Source organism: Aphidius gifuensis, linkage group LG3 (assembly GCF_014905175.1).
Source record: "Aphidius gifuensis isolate YNYX2018 linkage group LG3, ASM1490517v1, whole genome shotgun sequence".
In the NCBI taxonomy this organism is placed as follows: domain Eukaryota; kingdom Metazoa; phylum Arthropoda; class Insecta; order Hymenoptera; family Braconidae; genus Aphidius; species Aphidius gifuensis.
In genome coordinates, this window is record NC_057790.1 from 13,309,559 (window position 1) to 13,337,092 (window position 27,534).

General features: G+C 29.4%; 1 protein-coding gene across 1 annotated transcript in view; it reads right to left on the minus strand.

Moving 5' to 3' along the window:
- Positions 1–27,534, minus strand: part of LOC122851995 (unconventional myosin-XVIIIa) — a 144,966-nt gene that overhangs the window by 38,268 nt on the left and 79,164 nt on the right. The window contains 3 exon segments of the mRNA XM_044151540.1: positions 6,889–6,978; positions 7,171–7,314; positions 15,152–15,280. Coding sequence (XP_044007475.1) covers positions 6,889–6,978; positions 7,171–7,314; positions 15,152–15,280 — 363 coding nt within the window.

Sequence of the window (27,534 nt, forward strand, 5' to 3'; positions counted from 1 at the left end):
TAATCAGAATAATTAAATGCTCAATAGCAAAAATAAAGGTTTTAAAACAACTCATGAAAGTTCTGCAGAAATAATTATAATCTCGAATGAAGAAAAAATTAGTATATTAAGAAAAGAGAGAGAATCTTATTGTAAGAAAATTATCTTTGTAATCATTTATTGGAAAATTCAGAGATGTGAATATAAGTACGAATGAAATCATGATTTTCTTAAATTGAGAAAAAAAAAATTCCATCTTGACGTAAAAAGTTCCAATCAATTGGAATGTAGAGAGTTTTTAAAAAAATAAATATAGAGCTGTCTCATTTCTACTTCATTTGTAAATAAATGCATTTAGATTTAAAACTTTTATATTTCAAATTTTTAATAATAAACTGTCCATTCACTTGGAAATTCTCAAGTAGAAAAAAAATTTTCTTCAATTGAGATTTCAATATGTATATTCCATGCAATACTTGATACAATAAATTTTATGATAGAAATTATCAATCGTTAAAACAGATCAATTTATTTCGAATGAATTGCGAAGAAGCCACAATTAAACAATTTAAAATCGGAACGAAAAAAGATCGTGTAAATAGTATTCAATTTTTTTTTTTAAGAATAACAAAATCATTTGATTAAAATAAACTCAATTTGGAAATTGGAGGAAAAAAAGTCAAAAGAATCAAGCAACGAATTACTTGAAAAGGTTCGGCGTTGAACCAAAATATTTTGACAATCCATGGAAAAAAAAAATTTCTTAAAAATACCTATAAAAGGTTCATAAGAAGAATTATAATCTCAAATGGAGAAAAAATTGGTCGATCAGAAAAAAATTAATTTTCTTAGAAGGACCGTAGAAAAGATTGCTTTCTCAAATGGAGAAAGATATTTATTCGAAAAATTATCATTTTAATTGATATCGAATCAATTTTTTAAAAGTCAGATTATTATTATCATTCATGATGATTATGAATTTTTAAATCCAAAAAAACGGAAATGAAATCTTTTTGATTGATAATAAATCAAAAAGTAGATGAATAGTATGTGGAAGGACGTTCCCCCTAGCATGCATTGTACATGATGGTGGTGACCAAAAAACCCAAAGTGTACTTAATAACTTGGAAAAATAGTATATACTTTAATCTTTCGAGCTAGCAGTAGCTGCATAAAGTAGTCGAAGTAGTCGAAGTAGTGTAGCTGCAAAAAGTGTCGAAACGCCATCTGTAAGACAGAAATACAAGTTGACCAATATAATTTTTATCTCATTTGAAGAAAAAAATAGGCAGAATTGTTCGTGTACTATGAAACAGAAAAAAATGAGGGAATGTGTAATCAAAATCAGCTGACTCCAGAAACATGAAAAAAAAAATTGTCAAAGTGCCACCTATAAGATTAAAATACAAGTTAAAAATTATGTGTCGTTGTATGTTGACAAAAAAAAAATTAAATGAAGTTTCGTTCTCGTAAAACGAAAGGAAATAAAAAGAGGTGAAAAGTAAATCGTTTTAAGCGAGAAATATTATTAATAATTTTACCCCGTAATAATTTCACAAAATTAAAAAATAACTTGAGGAAACTCGTCATTATTTCAATGGAAGAAAATGAGTTCTCTTCTGAAGCAAGAAATTGATAGAATATTTTCCAAGATTGTACCAAAAAAAAAAAATTACCCTACCGAAATACACGTAGTGCTATACCCCGATTTATTTATAAAAAAGGACAAGACACTTTCAGTTAACTTCACGTGGCAACGTTTATTCGTCATTCTATTGGCTGACGCTGTCGACGCATCCATTTTCATTAGTCCTCACACACATACATACACGTTATACGTTCGATACATTTAATAAATCGATATATTTATAAAAGTGGCTAAGCTCATTTAATGCAATTTAATAATTGAACACTATTGAGTAAAGAAAATAACAGAAAATACCTTGCCTCGTCGTCAATATTCAAAGATGTAATAATGTCAAATATAGTTGATTTATGTATGAAATATTTTCAATAAAGTGCTATTGGAGTATATTATCAGAACATCAACCAGATGCAACAATTGCCTGGCAGAAATGGTGAGAGAGAAGCCAGAGGAAAACGATATCGCTTTTGTCGCCGAAGCAATAGCAAAACCAGAGCAAAGCCAGAGATAATAAATACAGAATATTAACGATATCAAACGTAAATTTGGGCTTTATATACATATATTATTTAAATTGAATTATTATTTGACTAATTTTTAGCAATAATATTGATGTACAGTAATGTAAAAGTTGACAGATTTTGACGTTTTGAGGTTGACTTAAATCGGCTAAACACAAAAATCCCTAGCGTGAAGCACTAGTAAATCCAGACCTTTTCCAGAGTAAGGCAGACTTCTAACAGAGACATTTATTTATAACAATAGCAATAATTAGAAATAAATAATAATAAATTATAATAAATTTTAGAGACTTTTTTATTGCTAAAATTAATTTTTCCCGTAAAAAAAAAAAAAACACATCAATCTGTGGCCATACAAAAGCCAGAGTAAAACCAAATAAAAGCCAGAGCAAAGCCAGAGCAAAGCCAGAGTAAAGCCAGACTCGTAAAAAAGACAATAAAAAAGTCTCTAAAATTCATTAATTTATTATTATTTATTAATAATTATTGCTATTGTTATAAATAAATGTCTTTTTTACAAGTCTAGCTTTGCTCCGGTTTTACTCTGGCTTTTGTATTGCCACAGATTGATGTGTTATTTTTTTTTTTTTTCACGCAAAAAATTAATTTTAACAATAAAAAAGTCTCTAAAATTCATTAATTTATTATTATTTATTAATAACTATTGCTATTGTTATAAATAAATGTCTTTTTTACAAGTCTGGCTTTGCTCCGGTTTTACTCTGGCTTTTGTATTGCCACAGATTGATGTGTTTTTTTTTTTTTTTTCCCCGAAAAATTCATTTTAATAATAAAAAAGTCTCTAAAATTCATTAATTTATTTTTATTTATTAATAATTATTGCTATTGTTATAAATAATGTCTTTGTTAGAAGTCTGGCTTCACTCTGGAAAAGGTCTGGATTTACTGTTGCTTCACGCTAGGGATTTTTGTGTTTAGCCGATTTAAGTCAACCTCATAACGTCAAAATCTGTCAACTTTTACATTATTTGTTCTACGTATATTCATCTCCGTACATCAATATTATTGCTAAAAATAAGTCAAATAATAATTTAATTTAAATAATATATCTATATAAAGCCCAAATTTATAAAGATATGAACATACAACAATGTTCATGCTGTGAATTTCCAAAAATTTAATCTTATATATAAAAATCTCGCGTTTTGTCATGGTGTTTGTCCGTAAACTCCTCCGAAACCACTCGACCGATTTTCTTCAAATTTTGAATGGATGTTCCTTAGGTATGCGAGTTGAAAGTTATTTATTTTTCAACCCCCTAACTTATGAGGGTGGTTCACCCCAAAGTTCACCCCTAAACTTTATTAACATACTACACCCGACGGTCGGTAACATCAAATCCGATTTTTTTCACAAGTTCATATGACTTGAACAGAAATTATTATTATTATTATTAGTATTTTATATTATTATTATTATTATAAAAAATCGAAAAAATCGAGTCGTTGTCAGAAGTTATAGAAAACTGAATGGTCGGGAAAATTTTTAGAAGGTTGAAAAAAAATCAAAAAGGGTTAACAATGGGTGTTTTTTGGGAATATCGCGAAAACTAAAGAGTTTAGGAGAGAATAGTTCTAATAATAATTATAGGCCAAAAAATGGGCTTTAAGTGAATTGTCGGGGGTTTTTTGCGTATGTCAAAGGGGAAATCGCGATTGAAAATATCGATAAAATTATCTCCGGTCGATTGGGGAAGGGGACGAGTATTCTCTTACTCCTTCTCATTTGTAGCGCATCCGCGGCCGAAATTTCGAGAAATTTACATAGAATATTATTGTAAAATAAAAGTGAATATTGCGATTGGGCTTCAATTATTTTATGAAAAATTTCGTTTATAACTATATCGTTAATTTGAACTATTTTTCGAGAATATTCAGAGAAATTAAAAATGTTCCACGTAAAAAATAACAAAAATTTTTTTTTTTCTAGATAAATTATTCAATAAACAATTGAAATTTTTTGATAAATAATTGAACCGAAAAAAACATTTTTTTGAAACTTTATGGAACTTTTATTCTTTTTCTGAATTTTTTATTAAAATTGTTTGAACGATCGATATTGTAATTCGATAAGTTATATAACTTATAACCAAAATTTATTATAAACAATTTAAATCTCGATAGCAGTTTTTAGTCTTACAATATAAAAATATTCTATTTTAGATGAAACGAAGGAAATTATTGAACAAAAAATCAAAAGAAAGCAGTTTTTCAATTAGAGCCACTTTTTCTCACCACTATAATAAAATATTTGAACAAAAAATTTTTGTATAGCATGCTATCGAGATTCGAATTCTTTATACTAAGTTTCGTTTACAACAGTATCGATCATTAATTTAGTTTTTTACTTGATTGAATGTAAAGTATATATATTTTGAATACAATATGTACATGGCAAAACAATGTTTGCCGGGTCAGCTAGTAATTTTATAAAAAAAAAAAAATTTTAATTGTTTAAACTATTTAATTTGTTTATTTATATAATTGATAATTTATTTGACTGAAAAAACTACACCATCAATACTTGAACATCACTAAGACTTGAACACGGTACCTTCTAGTTGAAACTCCAGAGCCTTACTTACTTAACCATAGCAGCAACAATTGAGGGTCCGGATTCTATAACATGCTGAGCGCTCGGAGGCCTATAAAACGTAACGTTGCTCAGGTTAAATTGACAAAAATTTCAAAACAATTAAAAAAAAAAAAAAAAAATACCTTCATGTGAAGAATCAAAAATGACATATTTTCTTTCAAATAAATTATATTCAATTATAATTATTTAATGAATTAAAAAAAAAAGTTTAATATTTTTTTCGAAAAACATTATTTTCCAGGTCTAACTCGTCATAACTTTGTTAATAATTAATGAATCGACTTGAAACTTGCATATAGTTTGTCATAGCCTAGCGATAATGGAAATTTAAAAAATAATATTTACTTGTATTGTTTTTTTTTATCAATTTATTGAGTAATGCCGGTCGGAAAATACGTTTTTCAAACTTCAAGATAAAAAAGTGTCGAGAAAATTTTAGAATTGAAAAACTTGTCAGTGGCAACATTGTTCATCTATATATCAAGAAGTTTTTCCCAAATTTTCAAATTTTTTTAGCAATAATTAACCAAGTTATTCATTAATTAACAAATTGTGAGCTGCCGCCGCCACAATTTATATGTTTGCATGCGCAAGAGATTAGTATTTACAGTGAGTGGAGAGTGCGCATACGTTCGCTACGGATCTACAATCACAGCGGCAGCTCACAATTTGTTGGTTAATGAATAACTTGGTTAATTATTGCTAAAAAAATTTGAAAATTTGGGAAAAACTTCTTGATATATAGATGAACAATGTTGCCACTGACAAGTTTTTCAATTCTAAAATTTTCTCGACACTTTTTTATCTTGAAGTTTGAAAAACGTATTTTCCGACCGGCATTACTCAATAAATTGATAAAAAAAAACAATACAAGTAAATATTATTTTTTAAGTTATTTTTATTATCGCTAGGCTATGACAAAACTATATGCCAAGTTTCAAGTCGATTCATTAATTATTAACAAAGTTATGACGAGTTAGACCTGGAAAAATAATGTTTTTTTCGAAAAAAAAAATATTAAACTTTTTTTTTTAATTCATTAAATAATTATAATTGAATATAATTTATTTGAAAGAAAATATGTCATTTTTGATTCTTCACATGAAGGTATTTTTTTTTTTTTTTTTTAATTGTTTTGAAATTTTTGTCAATTTAACCTGAGCAACGTTACGTTTTATAGGCCTCCGAGCGCTCAGCATGTTATAGAATCCGGACCCTCAATTGAGATGAGGAAAATTTGTTCTACTTGAATTTACATTATAATCATGGCAATCCAAGAATCAACTGACACTCGGCCGATATATAAATTTTATTTGTTTCATTAACCCCGGATCATATTTTAATAATTTATAAAAAAAAAAATTTTTTTTCTTGAAATTTTCGTTATGTAAGAAAAAAATAAGTATGTAGCTGTTATATACATATATATATAATTGAATAAAAAATTTTCAATATTAAATACATAACAGCGGCTCTTAATATATATTCACATATGTCGAAAAAATAAAAAATAATCAATTTTGGTGACCCAAAGAACAATCGGCACTCAGCCGACAAATGGCAAGTCAAGTTCACGAATTTTTAATGTGCCAACTCTTGGCTTCATTGTATATTCTCAGTCTTGGCCGCCCAATAATTAACTTGGCCGATGAATGGTTGATCAATGGCTGGCCAGCCCTTAACGAGCCGAGCCTTGGCTCAATCATTTGTTTCCAGTCTTGGCCGCCCAATAATGAACCGAGACTCGGCCGATAAATGTCTTGATAAGAGCTGGCCACCTCTTCTTCAACCAATGGTCGGCCAAGCATTGGAATACAAGCCTTGGTAAGCAAATAACCAGCCATGAGTCAGCCAAGCCTCGGCCCGTGGATGGCGCACGATTGGCTGCCAAGCATTGGGTGCCATTATTGGGGACAAGACTTGGCCGTGTTGTAAGTCTTGGCAATTCCTACCCGGGAACATGAATCGGGTTATATATACCTAAATGATTCGTTACAAATCAAAATCGAATTTTTTTGAAAAAAAACCAAATGAACCAGACTATGTAAAACTTTCGGTTGTGCAGTTGTCAAGTAAAATATAAGATATAAATTTGTTAATAATTATTAAATTTAATATAAAGCTTACCTTTGCTTCTAGTTTATCGTTGTCGTGTTTTAAATGATTTCTTTCTAGTTCCAGTTTTTCTACTTTTAAACGAAGCATCTCTAATTCTTCCTGCAATTGGAAAAAACATGAATTAGAATCAATTAAATGTTATGAAATAAAATTTGATATCCGATAAAAGTTAAAACAGCACTGATTACAGAGATCATCCCACACAAAATATATAATCCGTATGAGGTATATTTTAAGGTGTACGGATGGTTCTATAGCCACTTTAACTGCTTAGATTAATAGAATACTAACTGTTCTAGCTTTTAGTTGGTCTTCAGTACGATGAACATTTAAGAGAGGTGCAACTTTGACATAAAGCCGCCACCAAGGCCACTCCCTGACAGACATCAATTTTTTCACATTTCTTTGAATGCATCTAACTGCCAGGTCTTGTAACTAAAGCATTGAAAATTAATATAGTGAATCCATTTTCCAGTGAAATGACTATAGCAACAGTCCTTTCAACTGTCTAATCAATATCAAAATATTACAACGGACAGATAGCTATCGAATTACCACGTATTTATGAACCAATAATTTGGAAAAGCCACACACTGAAAAAGTTTTTATTCTGTATTCAAGACAAAACACTGAGAGAAGGTTTCTGTGATATTCACGGTAAAAGTTCTTTATTTTTACGTGGGAACCACGGAGTTGGGTACCGAGAGAACATCCGAGTGATTTTCACACGGAGAATTTTTTATTTTTTTTTACGAAAAAAACATAGCAAATTTTACAATGGCCCATAGCTGAGCTGCGCCATCTATCGGTTTCATGATATTTTCATATGGGCCATAGCAAAATATCGTGTGGGCGTGGCTATTTTTTTTTTTGTGTACCATAGTAATTTTTGTTATGGTCAAACGCAAAATTTATTCCATTTATGGAAAATATTATAAAAAATTTTTTTTTTATTGTCAATATCTGTAATTTATTTATTTGTTTTTTTTTTATTTCTTTTTATTTTATTTTATTTTATTTCATTTATTAACCTAAACCAGGGTTTGAACCCCGAACCTTCCGAACAGAAATCCTACGCGTTATCCGCTGCGCCACAACAACATTTACAAAAGCTAACATTTGTTTGTTTTTCATTAACAACTTAAACATAAGCAAAGACACGCCTGCGCAGTCGGCTAAAAAGTGGGGGTGGTTGATATTTCTGAGTCTGTCATTGCTTTTGCTATGGCCCATTGTAATTTTAACCATGTTGCTTTGTATTTATCAGTGACACCTATAGGATTTCTAAAAGAATTAAATTTTTACTATGGCACATTGTAAATTTTCAGAGGATCATTTTAATTTTGTCCACAGCAACAACGTAAAATTTTATGAATAACAAAGCAAAAAAAAATTTTTTTTCTGAACATAGCAAAAAAAAACATTATATAAATTGCTATGGTACATTTCAATTTTTCAAAGCAAAAATTGTTTTCTTTTGTTAACATGATAGTAAATATTTTAATAGTCAGAAGATAGACCCTCAATGATATGGCGCCATAGCAAAATTTGCTGAAAATTTTTCTCCGTGCACAGTTTGAATCATTGAAATTCACGTGATTTTACGTCAAAATAAAAAAATTTATACGCACGGAGCACACATGAATTTTCACGTGGTAACAATGTTAAAATAAAGGCAAGCACTGTGAAAAACAATGTGCATCACGTACAAATAAATTCATTTATTTTTATTAAAAATTAAAAATAATAGGATTTTGACGTTGTGCCCCGTGAAAATAAATACAAAATCTCGGGAAAAAGACTTTCAGTCACGTTAGAATAAATTTTATTTTTTTTGATAAAACTACAAACAATGACATTTTTACGTTGTGCCCCGTGAAAATAAATACAAAACCTCGGGAAAAATACTTTCTGTCACGTTGAAATAAATTTACATTTTTTCACAGAAGAAGAAAAAAAAAAAAAAAAAGTTCAATTTTTTTTTTTTTGATGGTAAACTGAGGAAGCTTATTGATGGATTTTGTTTTTTTTTTTTTTTCGTCCTAACCGGGATTTGAACCTACGACTCTGTCTAAACTTATAAACCTATCTTTGGAAATCCGAGGCCTTATCCCCTAAGCTATCGCATGCTACAGATATAAATTAGAAAATTTTTGTCCATATAAAGAATGGCCTTCAATTGACTGGGAAATATAATTCTTATTAATAAATTATATGATACATTAAGTAATTAACATATGAATTTAAATTTAAACATTCCAAACATTAGAAAATCGATATATGAATTAGAATGTTTGTATTTGTTTCGGCAAATGATCACTGAGAGGAAGTTTCTGTGATTTTCACGTGAGAGTAACGGGCTTTGTACCGAGAGTTTTATTTTTTAAAAATAAAATACATGTAAATTTATTTTTTTAATAAATAAAAATGTCCAAGAAAAAGCAGTAGCTAAGGAAAAAATGTAGCTAAAGAATTGAGGTTGCCAAAGAATTATGTTTAAAAAAAATAATGTGGTTTAAAATATAATTCTTTGGCAACCTCAATTAGTGAGCTACATCTTTTCCTTAGCTACTGCTTTTCCTTGGATCTTTTTAATTTTTTTTATAAATAAAATACATGTAAATTTATTTTTTAATAATACAAATGTCCAAGGAAAAGCAGTAGCTAAGGAAAAGATGTAGCTAAGGAATTAATGTGAGTAAGGAATTATTTCCTTGAAACATAATTTTTTGGCAAAATTAATTCCTTAGCTGCATCTTTTCCTTAGCTACTGCTTTTTCTTGGACATTTGTATTTTTAATGAATAAATTTACATGTATTTTATTTATAAAATGAATAAAAAATGTCCAAGAAAAAGCAGTAGCTAAGGAATTAATGTTGCCAAAAAATTATGTTTCCTTATTAATAATTCCTTAGTCACATTAGTTCCTTAGCTACTGCTTTTCCTTGGACATTTTTTATTTATTTTATAAATAAAATACAAGTAAATTTATTTTTTAATAATACAAATGTTCAAGGGAAAGCAGTAGCTAAGGAAAAGATGTAGCTAAGGAATTAATGTAGCTAAGAAAATTATGTTGCCAAAAAATTATGTTTCAAGGAAATAATTTCTTAGTCACATTAATTCCTTAGCTACATCTTTTCCTTAGCTACTGCTTTTTCTTGGACATTCGTATTATTAAAAAATAAATTTACATGTATTTTATTTATAAAAAAAATTAAAAATGTCCAAGGAAAAGCAGTAGCTAAGGAATTAATGTGACTAAGGAATTATTTCCTTGAAACATAATTTTTTGGCAACATTAATTCCTTAGCTACATCTTTTCCTCAGCTACTGCTTTTCCTTGGACATTTGTATTATTAAAAAATGAATTTACATGTATTTTATTTATAAAATAAATAAAAAATGTCCAAAGAAAAGCAGTAGCTAAGGAACTAATGTGACTAAGGAATTATTTCCTTGAAACATAATTTTTTGGCAACATTAATTCCTTAGCTGCATCTTCTCCTTAGCTACTGCTTTTTCTTGGACATTTCTATTTTTAAAGAATAAATTTACATGTATTTGATTTATAAAATAAATAAAAAATGTCCAAGAAGAAGCAGTAGCTAAGGAATTAATGTTGCCAAAAAATTATGTTTCGAGGAAATAATTTCTTAGTCACATTAGTTCCTTAGCTACTGCTTTTCCTTGGACATTTTTTATTTATTCTATAAATAAAATACAAGTAAATTTATTTTTTAATAATACAAATGTCCAAGGAAAAGCAGTAGCTAAGGAAAAGATGTAGCTAAGGAATTGAGGTTGCCAAAGAATTATGTTTAAGAAAATAATGTGGTTTAAAATATAACTAAGAAAAAATATATGACTAAGGAATTATTTCCTTGAAACATAATTTTTTGGCAAAATTAATTCCTTAGCTGCATCTTTCCCTTAGCTACTGCTTTTTCTTGGACATTTTTTATTTTTTTTATAAATAAAATACATGTAAATTTATTTTTTCAAAATACAAATGTCCAAGGAATAGCAGTAGCTAAGGAATTAATGTTGCCAAAAAATTATGTTTCAAGGAAATAATTCCTTAGTCACATTAATTCCTTAGCTACATCTTTACTTTAGCTACTGCTTTTTTTTGGACATTTGTATTATTAAAAAATAAATTTACATGTATTTTATTTATAAAATAAATGAAAAATGTCCAAGGAAAAGCAGTAGCTAAAGAATTAATGTGACTAAGGAGTTATTTCCTTGAAACATAATTTTTTGGCAACGTTAATTTCTTAGACACATTAATTCCTTAGCTACATCTTTTCCTTAGCTACTGCTTTTCCTTGGACATTTGTATTATTAAAAAATAAATTTACATGTATTTTATTTTTAAAAAAAATCAAAAAGATCCAAGGAAAAGCAGTAGCTAAGGAAAAGATGGAGCTAACTAATTGAGGTTGCCAAAGAATCATCTTTGAAGAAAATAATGTTGCTAAAAATATAATTCTTTGGCAACCTCAATCCTGTATCTACATCTTTTCCTTAGCTACTGCTTTCCCTTGGAAATTTCCATTTATTCAATAAATAAAATACATGTAATATTATTCTTGAAAAATAAGAATGTCAAGCGATCAACTTTTAATTTCTACGTTGTACCACGGGAATACTACGAGGTACAACGGAAGCATAAATCGCATCAATGTTTTGTTTGTTATCCTTGACTCTTTTATTCGTTTTACAATTTTATTTAAATATTTCTCACAATAAAAACGTCAATATTTAATCTGTATGCCCTTTTAGGTTCCCGTGGTTCAACGTAAGTATAAAAAGTAACCGTATATATTAGTTCAATCACGGGAATTTATCAGTTAATCCTGTTAAGAAGCACTGATTGTCCTGCATTTTCACGTGGTGCAACCTATAACAAATATTTTTTTACGTGAACTTCCCGTTCACGGACTTTACACGTTTCAGTCACGGGAAATATACTTTCTTCTAACGTGAATATAAACGAAAATTTACGTCTATTTCCCATAAGTGTCCTCTCGGTACCAACGTCCAGGACTCCCACGTGAAAATCACAGAAACCTTCTCTCAGTGAAGTTTTTATTAGAAAAAATAGAAATGCTGCGTAGATGGTCACCCAAATTTAACATTTCATTGTATACAATGATAATTGTATTTAATTGCATATTATAACATGATTTTTTCCGGATCATATAAAATTTTATATTGTCATAAATAATTTGATATTATAAGATAAAATAAGATAGATAGAAGTGAATTTCACTCTGTTAGCATGTAACAGAAGAAAAAATACAAACTGAAATCGTATAATTTTTCCTATGAATGTAAATAGAGTTTCTATAGAAACTCTATACGATATATCTATACGATTTTTGAATTTTTGGTCCCATATAAAAGGCAGAATAATTATCTATTTTGTTCAATTTTTTTAGAATTTTACACAACGTTTTTTTTTTAGATAATTAATGTCAAAGTTGACAACTTTAACACGTAGGTATAGGGACACGGAGAAAAATAATTGGTAGATTTTACCTTTTTTGTATACGATTGGGGGACGCCAAGCAAAAAAATGCAACTTTTACCCGAAAAAAAGGTAAAACTAAAAAAACTATTTTATTCGGTAAATTTTACAATTTATGAGGTCAATTTTTAAGTTTTTAAGAGCAAATCTTACTCTTTTATTTTGTAAAAAATATATGACAAATTAATCAGGCGAAATTTACCACTAAACATGCGAATTTTACCTGATAAAATAATGAATTTTGTTTTACATTTTTGAAAGGTAACTTGTGCATTTATAGAGGTAAATTTCGCCTGATTAGATTGTAATATATTTAACAAAATGAAAAAGTGAGACTTACTATAAGAAATTTAGAATTTACCAAAAAAATTGTAAATTTAACCTAATAAAATTGTATTTTAACGTTTACATTTATTTCGGGCAAAAGTTGCCACTCAAATTGGTAACGAAAATGAAAATGAATTGCGTGTATTTTAATTGTTAAAAAAATAGAAATCTAGGAACCTTGAAGTTTACTTGAGACAGTTATTGATTTAACAAACGGAATACATGTAATTTATTTAATAAATAAAAATCCCAAGGATAAGCTAAAGCTAAGAAAAAGATGTAGCTAAGGAATTGACGAATTGAGGTTGCCAAAAAGTAATTTTTCAAGCAAATATTTCCTTAAAACAGAATTCTTTGACAACCTCAATTCTTTAGCTACATTTTTTCCTTAGCTACTGCTTTTCCTTGGGATTTTTATTAGCTAAATAGATAAAATACATGTTATTTTATTTTTGAAAAATAAAAATGTCCAAGGAGAAACAGTAGCTAAGGAAAAGATGTAGCTAAGGGATTAATGTAGCAAAGTAATTAATGTGACTAAGGAATTATTTCCTTGAAACATAATTTTTTGGCAACATTAATTCATAACTACTAACTCAACGTGTATTTTTAAAAAATAAATTTACATGTATTTTATTTATAAAATAAATAAAAAATGTCCAAGGAAAAGCAGTAGTTAAGGAAAAGATGTAGCTAAGGAATTAATGTGACTGAGGAATTATTTCCTTGAAACATAATTTTTTGGCAACATTAGTTCCTTAGTCACATTAATTTCTTAGCTACTGCTTTTCCTTGGACTCTTTTGATTTATTTTATAAATAAAATACATGTAAGTTTATTTTTTAAAAATACAAATGTCCCAGAAAAAGCAGTAGCTACGGATAAGATGTAGCTAAGGAATTGAGGTTGCCAAAGAATTATGTTTCAAGGAAATAATGTTGCTAAAAATATAATTCTTTGGCAACCTTAATTCCTTAGCTACATCTTTTCTTCAGCTACTACTTTTCCTTAGTCACATCTTTTCCTTAGCTACTGCTTTTCCTTGGACATTTTTTATCTATTTTATAATTAAAATACATGTAAATTTATTTCTTAAAAATACAAATGTCCAAGGAAAAGCAGTAGCTAAGGAAAAGATGTAGCTAAGGAATTAATGTGACAAAGAAATTATGTTTCAAGAATATAATTCCTTAGTCACATTAATTCCTTAGCTACATCTTTTCTTTCTTTCCTTGGACATTTTTGTTTTTCGAAAATAAATTTACATGTATTTTATTTATAAAATAAATAAAAAATGTCCAAGGAAAAGCAGTAGCTAAGGAAAAGATGTAGCTAAAGAATTAATGTAGCTAAGGAATTAATGTTGCCAAAAAATTATGTTTCAAGGAAATAATTCCTTAGTCACATTAATTCCTTAGCTACATCTTTCCCTTAGCTTTACCTTATCCCTGGGATTTTTATTTATCAAATAAATTACATGTATTTCGTTTGTTAAATCAATAAATGTCTAAAGTAAACTTCAAGGTTCCTAGATTTCTATTTTTTTAACAAATAAAATACACGCAATTAATTTTCATTTTTGTTACCAATTTGAGTGGCAACTTTCACCCGAAATAAATGTAAACGTAAAAATACAATTTCATGAGGTTAAATTTACAATTTTTCTGGTAAATTCTAAATTTCTTATAGTAAGTCTCACTTTTTCATTTTGTTAAATATATTACAATCTAATCAGGCGAAATTTACCTCTATAAATGCACAAGTTACCTTTCAAAAATGTAAAACAAAATTCATTATTTTATCAGGTAAAATTCGCATGTTTAGAGGTAAATTTCGCCTGATTAATTTGTCATATATTTTTTACAAAATAAAAGAGTAAGATTTGCTCTTAAAAAATTAAAAATTGACCTCATAAATTGTAAAATTCACCGCATAAAATATTTTTTTTAGTTTTATCTTTTTTGGGTAAAAGTTGCATTTTTTTGCCTGGCGTCCCCCAATCGTACACAAAAAAGGTAAAATCTACCGATTATTTATCTCCGTAACAATTGTTTAACTAACATAACCTCCATGACTTCTTGACACTTTTTTGTAATGAAAAAAAACATCAAATAATTTTTTTTCATCGTTGAGGATTAATAAATTTTATTTTTATATTGTGCCAGTACAGTCAAATTCACTGTGCTGTGTTCAACAAAATTTATTCGCCGGAAAAAAAATTTTATCAAATTCTCATTGGACCACTGTATTACTGTCCTAGCACAACAATTTTTATTGGAAACTTCTCTCCGTGTAGTACTTTGCTGGGTTTCCGAATGCTGGTTCATATATGAGTATTAATGAATAGTAAATACTTATCTTTTTGTTATCATTCTGTTACCATTTTAGATTATCATTGGTCGTTTTACCTTTAAAGTATTGAGCTTTTTTCGTGCAAGATAACCACGACATCGTGCTTGCAACAGAATAATATGACCAGTCAGCTTCTCATCACGCTGTGACTCGAGTCTCTCAAGAGCACCAGCTCTGAAGAATATCTAGGAAGATAAGAAAAATAAAAAAACACAAAATTACTATCAAAAAAAAAAATTAGCACAATGACACCGAGCTTACAAAAGATATTAAAAAGTGTAATTTTGAAAAAGACTAAACAGTATTGTAGCGACATAGCGGATAGCAAAAAGCATCGTACGTAAATTAGAAGGTATGACGAAGTTGCTTCTTAAAAGGTATGCATCTACCAAGGTTAGTGACAAAAAAAATTTTTATGACGAGGGTAGTAGGAATTATGTAATAATTTTCACAATCGCACTCAAGTTCAGTTTACGAAAGATCTTGGATAAGCGGGGTTATATATACTACGTTGCTATTTTCGTCCTGATTAAAGGGATTTCCAGAACAGATTAAAAACACAGATAGACCTTTGAAATTTTTTGAGTGGATTTATTAAGGTATACCTTAATGAGTGCGATTGTGAAAATTATTACATAATTCCCACTGCCCTCGTCATAAAATTTTTTTTTGTCACTAACCTTGGTAGATGTAAATTTAATGTAGCTAGATGCCCACAAAATCTAGCTAAGAATGTATATATTTTTGTATATGATTTTGTGGGCATCTCCTAAATGAAATCCTATGATTTTCACATTGAAGATTTTGTCATACCAACCCTAAAAAACTAAAAGTATGGACTTTTCGTGATCATTTTTTTAACGTTAACCATTGATTTTATCCATTATTGATCAATAATAATTATGCAATAAATTTCAATAAAAACCAATTATATATTGATGAAAAAAATAATTTTATAATATTTATTCATTTCAATATTGAGGACAAAAATTTTTTTTTGTTAGCACGTATCACGGATTTGCATTAATATCAAGTTTTTTATTTATATCCAATTTATATCAATATTCATCATTAATCTTTATTTCATATAGTTAATAAGAACATTTTTAATAATATTTTTATTAATACTTGCATTTATGATGCTCTATTATTTTGTAATCGAGTTTCTTTTATGTAAGTTCAAATTTTCTCGCTCTTTTAATATTTCTTAGAAATTACGGTTTTTCATTAAAAAATCAGTAAAAACAAGTTTTTACCATATATTTTTAATTAATACTCAAAAATTACTACAATATTAACCCCATATGAACCAGATATTAAAAAATTCCTTATTCTTTTTACTATTATCTATCAATTTTTCAATAAAATCTTATATTTAGAAATGTCATTTAGTTAAGATCAAAGAAATTTCAAGCATCCTCTCCCATTAGAGCCCATGTTTAACCTCTCAAAAAGTAGCCAACTTCAATTCATTATTCCAAATTGAAAGGTCTATAACATGATATATTATTTCACGAAAAGATTCATCAGTATTTCAAAAACATACTGTATAAATTTAAAGAAATTCTGATATATCGAAGGTAGCTAAGAATGTTCCCTAATTAATACTACACACGCTTTAATTTTTTAATAATTTTCTTGTAACTATATAATTACTTATGTAAGTGTTGTTTTTGAAGCACACTTATTTTATATAGTGAATGTATATTTTAATTATATTGTTTAAATAATGAAAACAATTTCTCATTTTAAATTGAAAAAGAATTAATACTCTTTTGATATATTTAAATCATGAACGAAGTATTTTAATAATGGTATAAAAAATAATAATTATTAGTTTGTGATGCGGCAAAGCCACATCTTCAATATAAGTTAATAGATAGTTACGGACGCACCTACACAGAGAGTGGCGTCCGCAGTGTTCTATTAACTTAGGGTCACTGAGTAACCTTATATTTTTTTCCTAATATCTAATTTAACTAACTGACACATAAGTCAAATCACGTGATGACCTTGACTGATATGACCCGTGAAGGAGAAAACAACATGGCCAAGGAATGGGCCAAGCCTTGCAAAATGTTACCAAGTCTTGGCTGCTAGTCTTGGTCGATGCTTGCACCAGGCTTGGGGATTGACACCAATTTAAGGTTGGCTACCAATACTGGGCCAAGACACTCGAACCTATGACACTAAGAATTGCCACAAAATTATGCTTGGAAGCGAGCACCAATTTTTATAAAAATAATTAAAATTTTAATATTATATTAATATTATATTTATATTATATTAATATTTATAATAATAAAATGTTATTGATTTCGACTCTAGATATTAAAGAATTAATTGAATTATCGATAATGAGTGTTGCAAAAACGATTTGTTGAGTAGAGAATAAGTTATTAATTTTTTTACATGGAAAAATAGAGAAATGACAAACAATAGGGACAGTTTCCATAACAGGGACATTTACCTTACTTAATATTTTAAATTTTTATAAATCTCTGGCCTTCTCTCTGGCCATAGTGATATATCATAGTTACTTTTAACATATTTGTACGGAATGTACTTAATTTAATACTACTAGTTAATTCACAATGTAGCATAGTAAATATTTGACATTCTTGAAATTCCTGTAGGTGTCACTAACAAATACAAAGCAACATATTTAAAATTATAATGGCCATAGGTGACTACAACACGGCCATGCAACGGCCGATGCATGGCGAAATTCTGCTATTAATGGGACACTCATACGCCAGGCCCGGCGCGTTACACCGTTCTAATATTGGCTGCCATATTCTGTTTGCCACGAATGTTTTCATAACACTTGGCTCTTTTCTTAGCCAGTGTAAAACAATTGTAGAATCTGACCACAAATATGCGTCATCTATTGTTATGTGTATTGCTTTTATTATTGTTGTATAAAGCGAGGCAAGTAATAATGCTCCACATAATTCCAATCTAGGGATTGATAGTGTCTTGAGAGGAGCTATGCGCCCTTTAGCACACAAAAGTTGCGTGTAAACTTTACCTTGTTCATCAATGGACCTGAGATAAATACAAGCCCCATATGCTTTTTCACTGGCATCACAAAAGCCATGTAATTGTATACTTGTTGTATCATTTAATATTGTATGTCTTTTAAAAGATAAATCATTTAACAGTTGTAATTGGTTATAAAATGTTAACCATTCATCTTTAATTGGTGATGGGACAGGTTCATCCCAGTCAATGTTTATACTCCATAATTGTTGCATAACTATCTTTGCTGTCATAACAACTGGACCAAAAAGCCCAAGAGGATCAAAGATTTTTCCAATTTCAGAAAAAATTTTGCGTTTTGTAATTTCGTCAAACGTAATTGTTTTAACTGTGTAAACAATTGTATCTGTAGTAGATCTCCAGTAAACACCTAGAGTTTTTACTGCACTGGAGTCATTAAATTGTAATTGTAAATTTTTGTTAGCCTCTGGAAGGCCTTCTAATAGTCTAGGCTCATTGGAAGCCCATTTGCGTATATTTAACATACCTTGTTGTAATAAAGGAATTAATTCATCCCTCAATTTAATTGCTTCTTCAAGTGTTTGTGTACTAGTTAAAAGATCATCGACATATAAATCTCTTTTGAGTATTTCTGATGCTATAGGAAAATTTTCTTGCTCATCATCAGCTAATTTATGTAGACATCGTATAGCTAGGAATTGTGATGGAGCAAGACCAAATGTTACAGTATTTAATTCATATGTTTTGATAATACCAGACGTATTTCTCCATAAAATACGTTGATATTTTCTATCTTGTGGACGTACTAAAAATTGTCTGTACATTTTCTCAATGTCACCTGTCAGTACGTACTGGTGTAATCTAAATCGAAGTAGTAATGAGAAAATGTCTGTCTGTATTGTTGGGCCAACATGTAGCAATTCATTGAGCGAATGACCCTTGGAACCCTTGGCTGAACCGTCGAACACGACTCGTACTTTTGTTGTTTGGCTTTCTTCTTTTATCACTGCATGATGAGGTAAATAAAAACCATCTTCTTGTAATTGTTTATCTGGTACTTCAGACATGTGACCTAAGTCTAGGTACTCTTGTAGTACAGCGTTATATTGTATCTTTAACATAGGATTAGTTTGAAGCTTTTTCTCTAGAGAATTTAATCTTTTTATTGCTATAGACCGAGTCTCTCCTAATTGATTGACTGGTTGTTTAAATGGAAGTGCGACAATGTATCGTCCTACCTCATTTCTTGTGACATGTTGAAGAAAATGTTCTTCACATGCTAATTCATCTGCTGTGAGATGACAAACATCTTTTACTTCTTCAATTTCCCAAAATTTTGAGAAATCAAAGTGCATGTCTGATGCCAGGTGGCAAGACACTTGCTGCGATGAGACCTTTGTAGGTGCACTCCCCCCGATGACCCATCCAAATTTAGTTCTTTGTAAGAATAAATCAGGGCCACCAGATTTAGACAAATCTATTTGTCCTTGTGTAAATAATGACATGGTAACACCTGCTCCCAATAAAATATCAACTGGAGCAGGTTGATGAAAATTAGGGTCTGCTAATTTCATTGTATTAGGAATTTTAATGTTATCTTTATTAATTATTTGATCAGGTATATTTTCCGAAATTCTTGGAACTGTCAGAAAACTTAGTGTTCTTTCATATTTTGTGTGACAAGATTGAATTGTGGTACTTACAACATGTTTAGAAATTGTTGAAGCTGTGTTCAATGCACCAATTGAGATTGAACATTTCTTTTTATTTAATTTAAGTTTACTTGCCATACTTTCAGTCATAAAATTTGCAGTTGAGCACGTATCAAGAAGACATCGACATTGTATTTTTTCTCCGTCAGTATTGAATACATTGATGAGTGCTGAGACGACTAATACACTTGTTGTTGAGTTGACTACAAATGCTATAGGTTGTCCTGAATGTATACTACTATGCTGTAGTCATATTTCTTCATTTTCATCGGTTGCTGGAACAGCTGATGTGTTGGCCTGGTCGGACTCAGTGGTCGTTGGCCGATGCAAGAATGTATGGTGTCTTCTGTCGCAGGTACGACACCCCATTGAACTGCAGTCTTTGACCCCGTGTCCCTTTTTCAGGCAATTCAAGCATAATGAGGCCTTGACTGCAGCCTTATATCTTTCTTCTTGTGTAAAACCTTTGAATATCTCACAACTATATATAGAATGTGTCTCAGAACATATTGGGCAGACACGTGTAGTAGTTGTTGTCAATGATATTCCACCCTTTTTAACTTGGGTTTTTTCACTCTTTGTATCATTTGATTTTTCTTCTTGTGTAGAAAAATCTGAGCAAATAGAACGTTGTTCTAAATAATTTAATAACTCAGTGTACTTTGGTACTTCACGTGAGTTTATAGTCATTTCCCAATGACAAATTGTGTTATTATTTAATTTAGACAGAATGAGATCTGTCAAAGGAAGATCCCAAGCATGAATCATAAACTTTAGATTTTTTAGAGCTCCTAAGTGTTGTCTAAAAGTGTCAACTAACTCACCGATTGCCGCTGGAGTATCCTTTTTAAGATGAGGATAATCTTTTAATATTGACCAATGTCGGCGAGCCAATCGACGAGTATGCTCGTATTTATCTACTAAAATAGATAATGCATGGTCATAATTGGCATCATTTATTTCTAGATGACCAATAAGGGACCAAGCCTTGTCAGTAAGGACACTCGTTAAATGATAAAGTTTGAGTGCCTTTGGCAGAGATTGATTGACATCAATTGTATTTTTAAAAACACTAAAAAATGCTGCCCATTTCTCTGGTGTACCATCAAATTTTGGTATTTGTATTGACGGTATTGGTATATTTGTCGGATAAAAATTATTATTTGCACGATAACTACCACTTTCACTATTTGTATCACTTGCATTATTCATATTGCCTTGAAGTTTGCGGATTATTTTCCGTGTTTGAGCAACAACAGTAGAATAATTTTTTTCTCGGCTCCTGGGGGCTTCTTTCTCTTCATCAAGTTCTTCTAGTTGATCTTGTATATCTCCAAATAAACTATAGCGTGCTGTGACGTTTTCAAGTGTTACTTGTAGTTCATCTACATCACTTGTAGTTAAATTTTCTTGTATAATCTTTATCTTTTTCATAAGCTCAGTAATCATCTTTTTTATTCCACCTCTTTGTCGGTGAAGCTTTTTGAGTAATTCTGCTTGAGAATCAGAGTTAGGCTGTGCCATTTTAGTAGAATTGTTTGAGTAACTGTGACTCTTATTTTATTGTACCTTCACTAAAGTCACTGGTAAATATTCACTCGGTGAATCCGGCTCGAAGGACCAAAAAATGTATCGCACCACGTATCCAAATATACCACGATAATTTCACAAGGGTTGTAAGGCCTTATGTTTGATACAGAGCTATCAAAGGATGTGGAAGATAGGTTGTAACTTGAAATAATAGGAATAACACTTTAAATAAATCCAAACACTGTGGCTTAAATTCTATTAATATTCACTTTATTATTTCACTAAAATTATAATTAATTGTATTATATATTGTTTATTGAGTTGACTCTAAAAAGTGTTGTCATGGACAGACACTACTATTTTATATTGTAAGTATAAAGAAATTCCGTTGTACGCGAATCAATATTAATTAGAGATGTTACGTAAACGAGTGTTGAAGAGCAACTGATTTCTCAGTTTGTTGAAAATTGTTAAGTCCAAAAAATGGGTGTGTACTTAGTTAAAATTAGTTTTAATTGGTCAAAAATTAGTTCAAGAGAGGGTAAAAAACTAGGCGTAGGTGGTGGGATTTTTAGACATAAAATTGGGCCTTGTGTGGTCCAACGGGTGACATAAAAAATACCATGTGTAAACAAAAAATATAGATTTTACGACCGGAAAGTCCAAGACGTTTTCATGAATTTAGTTTATTTAAAAAGTTATAAATTTACTTTTTTATTGTCGATTTTACGATCATTCTGTGTATCGAAAATACGTTAGTGCAGTTGTTTGACAGATGTGAGATTTTCTCTAATTCTTAACAAATAATGTTTTTAAAAAATATGTTATAATAGTACCAAAGAGAAACTTGAGTTTATGGTTTTATTTGTTACGGGATTTTTACTCAAAAAATCTATGCATGAGTTGACCATGTGTGGGAATATTCGAGTTTGTAAAAAGCTATTAAAAAGTACATAAATTAAATCGTTGTTTAAAATATTTTAGAAAAAATATAAACCAAAATTGTTAGTCATATGTTATTTGAAATTGTATGATCTTGCGATCTAGCCATAAAAAACAGAGTAATGTTTAAAACTTATTAACTTATTGTATTTTGTTTAAAAATAAAAAGAATAAAAATCTGGTCAGTCTAGGACCGACAGACATGTGGTTCGACCCGGAACACAAATGTTTTTTTTTTTCTGCCTCTCGCCGGGCGCGAACTCTCGACCTAATGCCTAAACGTATCCTAAACCTATGCTTTAACTAACTGAGCCACGAGCGCGATATATATATTTTGAAAGTTTTTTGTTCTGTGTAGTAATTAAGTTCACTCGTAGACTTGGTAGACTTTTTTGAAAATGATTATTCAAATACAAATATATTTATTTATTCATTTAATTTTAATGCTCCATTGTTGATTTTTTTTTTTTCTATTGTCTTGTTTTCTTTTTTTTTGTCAAAAATTAGCTGACATTGAAAAAAACCGGAAACTTAGAAAAAATAACGAAGTTCCCCCGCCGGGAATCGAACCCGGGTCTTTTGCTTTCCGGGCAAACGCCTTGACCACTAGACCACAGGGCTTCTTATCTTTTCTAAGTTTCATCAAGTTAACTCCGACGTCCTTCTATGCGTCAATTCATTAGATGGTTGGTAGCCATTAATGGCCAGCCATGAATTCGCCACGAATTGGACGATGAACGACAGCCATTAAATGGCCAGCCATGAATTTGCCAAGGATCGGACAATGAACGGCAGCCATTAAATGGCCTGCAATGCATTTACCATAAATTGGCCGATGAATGGCCAGCCAATTAATGGCCAGACGTTGGCCAAGACAAGACTGCCAATCTTGGCAACACAATAATGGACCGATCGTTTGCCAAGTATATCCCATTAATGGCCCTTGCTTGGCTACCAATCATGGGCTGCCGTTTATCGGCCAATGTATGGCCGTGTTTCCATGCTTGGCGATTCCTACACGGGGGCATCCCGTGTAGGAGAACACAGCTCGGCCATTTACTTTGCAACGTATGGTCCCATGAATCTTGACCGTACACACCCACGTATGTTATCAAAAATGGATTCCTTTTAAAAAACTTTGCTCGTTCTTTATCGAGCAATTTTCAGACAATTTCTGTCACGTTAGTACGGTGCAATCGTCTACTGTATTAATTAATTAAATTTTTTTTCAATTTTACAGAATCCGTATGTTTCAAAACACGATTATTTTAGATTTCAAATTTATCAATAATAATGAATTCAATTCATTAGATACTATATGTTGATAAACTTTTACTCTTTTAACAAATCCGGTAATACTTGTTTTTTTTGTTATTTAATTTACCTGTTTTGAGTTATTTATGAATCAAGATTATGTTTACTTTGCTCACCTCTTACTCTCTATAGAGTTACAAATATATGCAAGAATTTAAAACATTTGATTATACATCAAGATTACCATCTCTTTAAAAAGCTGGAACAAAAAATTTTGTCTCACGTCAAGACTTTTGAATGGAAATAAGCTTACAATAAATAATATATAATTTATAATTTATATACATTTATATATCATATATTTTTAGTTTTTAGATGTTATACTGTATATGGCAAAAGATTATCAATTATATAAGTTTTTTTCAATATTATTTAATAATATATAGTTCTAAATTTTAAAAACGCATTTTTTTTTAATAAATAATACAAATTTTGTTTATTAAAAAATTCAAAGGCATCAAATTTTCAAGATTGCTTAAAAATTATTAAAGAACATGTTCTAGAATATTAAAGATGAAGAATATGGCATTATATAAAAGAATAAATTAAGCTTTCCTCATTGAGAATAATTTTTTAAAGCCAATTAAAGATCAAGATTGACTATAATCAAAACTCATTATTTATCACGTGTGTACAAATAGCTACAACATTTCATAATGCGTAACATTTAAATATTTCTCAAGATCTAGAATTAAAAAAAAAAAAAAAATGTTCTGCGTAGAAATATAAACAAAATATAATTACAATAAATAATATATCATTGATAATTTCCATTTTTTCTATGTTACATCTTCTATAGTATTATATAAAAAAAAAAAAAAAATCATATTATAAAGAATAATTATAAACAATAAAATAATTTGAGAAATAAATAATTTGAATTTTTTTTCTAATAATAATTTCCTGATTAATTATTGATTAACTTCAATAAAACAAAGCATTTTTTATGAATCTGACATATACGTATAGCCAAAGTATGCCTTTATACGGTATGTAGTACGTACGTACGTACGTTCTCTTCAGGGCAGCATAGAGTAGGTATAAGCAGAGTGGTGCCAAAAACGGGTTCAGGTCCGCCATATCCTGCTTTTTTGTATGTAGTTGGTATAGCAGAGTGACGTCACTTCTGGGCAGCTTTTCGCCGTTGGCACCACTCTGCTTATACCCACTCTTTTTTTTTTTTTTTTTTTATTAAGAAAAAAGAAAAGGGATCAGACTGTCGTCTATACACCCACAGTAGTTACATAGATATACACTTTTACATATATACAGCTTATTCTATTCAAGGTTTTTTTCTTTTTTTTTTTTTTATATAATTACACTATAATTGCAACAAAAAATATAGAAACATTTTTTTTTTAATAAAATAACTTATTAAATTCATTTCAACACTTCCGCCATTCTTCCCTTTCAAATCAATAAAATGTCCAATTTTAAATTCATATCCTCTCAAAGTTATCAATATCAAACAATCTGAATTGTATATTGATTAAAGCACACTCTGTCGATTTAAAATGCGGTCGACTCAATCTCGAGCTCATCTGTAACGCTCTTGCGACAAAATAGATTTTGCTTGGGAACACTACCGCCATCTTTATTTTTAAATCAATAAAGTGTCCAATTTTAAATTCATATCTTTTTAAAGTTATCAATATTAAACAATCTTGACTGTAAATTAATTCAAGCACACTCTGTCGATTTAAATCGCGATCGGCTCAATCTCGAACTCATCTATAACTTTCTTGCGATCAAATAAATTTTGCTTGGAAACACCACTGCCATTTTCCCCAATAAATTGATAAAATGTCCAATTTCATATTTATATTCTTTAAACGTTATTAATATTATACAATTTTGATTGTAGATGAATTTAAATACACTCTGTTAATTAAAAACATGAGCGGATTGATCTTGAATTTAATCATAGCAATCTTGAGACAAAATAATCTTCACTTCAGTGCGGCTACTACTGTTTTTATAGTAGATTATATGTCAGAATTTTTTATTCATTCTCCACGATATTTTCGTCTTTTGCCGCTAGGCGGAACAGTGAAATAAAAATTTTTCGGAACTACTATATTGTTTTCGCATCACAATCGAAATGAGACTGTTTTGACATTAAATAGGTTTCGCTGGAATGAAACACTTATAATTATTGTCAATACTTCTTACTTCGTCCGCCAGGAGAACAGTGATTTTTTCAAGTTTTCACAAGAACAATATTTCATCCAAATATTCAAGAAGACCTTATTTATGTCGTTACAGTAAAAATACCCCGCACTCGGAATATTCACCGTTGTCTTTGTACACTTTGAATACAGTCCTTATGGTGAGGTAATAGACAGTTTTTAGATACTGTACAAAGGCACATCGCTCGTACCAATTTAATGTTTAATATAAGAATCAAAATATTAACAATAAATTTTTCCATTTTCAAAATCTTTTTGTTAATAAACGAGTACATATTTTAAACCCTAATTTAGGAACTTTTGGGCTGAAATCGATCATTTCATGAAAAGATAGCACCACCTACAGTATATTATATTAAATTTCCGTCAAATTTATTTCTATTTTCTCTCAAGATAAATTTTTATTTAGATATAATTCCAGGTTGTAAAGGAAAGATTTTTAAGATTTGTATAAAAATATAACCCATCTATGATTAAAACTTAGTTTATAGTCAACAAACTATCACGACTTCGAAAAAAATGTATAAACGCTTTTCATTCATCATATCTAATCTTGCCGTAAAGGAAAATTTCCATAACTTGAAAAAGAAATTATTCCAGACAATATTATATTTCTTATCGCAAAAAGCATCTATTTCAAACGAGGCGTTTTCTATCTGCAGGGAAAATAGCACTGTATGCAGTAACTTATATGAAGTATTCATAAAAAATTAGTCTTTTTTGAGTGAATCGTTGTGTTTTTGATGGGAAATATTCAAAATCTATTGTAGATAGTCTATAAAATTATTTGAGAAAAATTTTTCTGATATTACACTGGTTTATCTACCCTGTATGTCACTTTTTTAAGTGACAAAAAACTCTTACTTCATATGCAACAAAGATAAATAAGTCCAAAAATATTTTTGTTGTCAGTAAAGCAATTATGTTTTGCATGATGTACTTCCGTGAATTGTGAACGCATTTTTTTTGATATAATGATTATTTGTTGATGCTGGATATATTAAATACATTTTTTTCCAATATTTATAATTTTTTGCTAAGTTTTTACTATTTTCTCTCAAGATTAATTTTTATTAAGATATAATTCTAGGTTTTAAATTGAAGATTGTTACTTCACGTGTAAATTCGTTCCTCATTGATGATGAAAACTCGAAATTAAATTGGTGGCGCTGGGTATGCTATTTTTGCTATGTTTTGGGACTTATTTAACAATTGGCATTTTATTGTTGTGTCAAAAATAATTCAATAAAAAGTTAAAATTAATTAATGGTTATAAAATTAAGTAATTTACACTTAATCAAATGTAAGTTAGGTAAATTTAAAACGCAAAACATATGGTTAATTATCGGATTAGTGTTTAGTATAAAACTGCAAGTGTAAGCATTGTAATTTTTTGTGGTTATGAATAACTTGATCGATAAAATAAGAACAATCAAAAAGAATCATAAAAAGCATATTTATCGTGGATAATCTAAATATGACTGGAAAAATAGTAAGACAAAGCTCTAGAATTAATCTCTTCTCTATTGGTTATCATTTTATTGGCAGCATGTTATTTTTGGGAAACGATTGCATCAAATGCATGAAAACTGATCCTCAAAATTTAAACTTCTTTTTTTATTCTAACATCTTAAATTTTGTAAAATTTTGCATGGGTTCTAAGTATTTGGAGATAATATTTAACTTTCAACTACCTAAAAATTCAAAATCGGAACGATAAACACAGATAAGAAAAGCATATATAAAAAA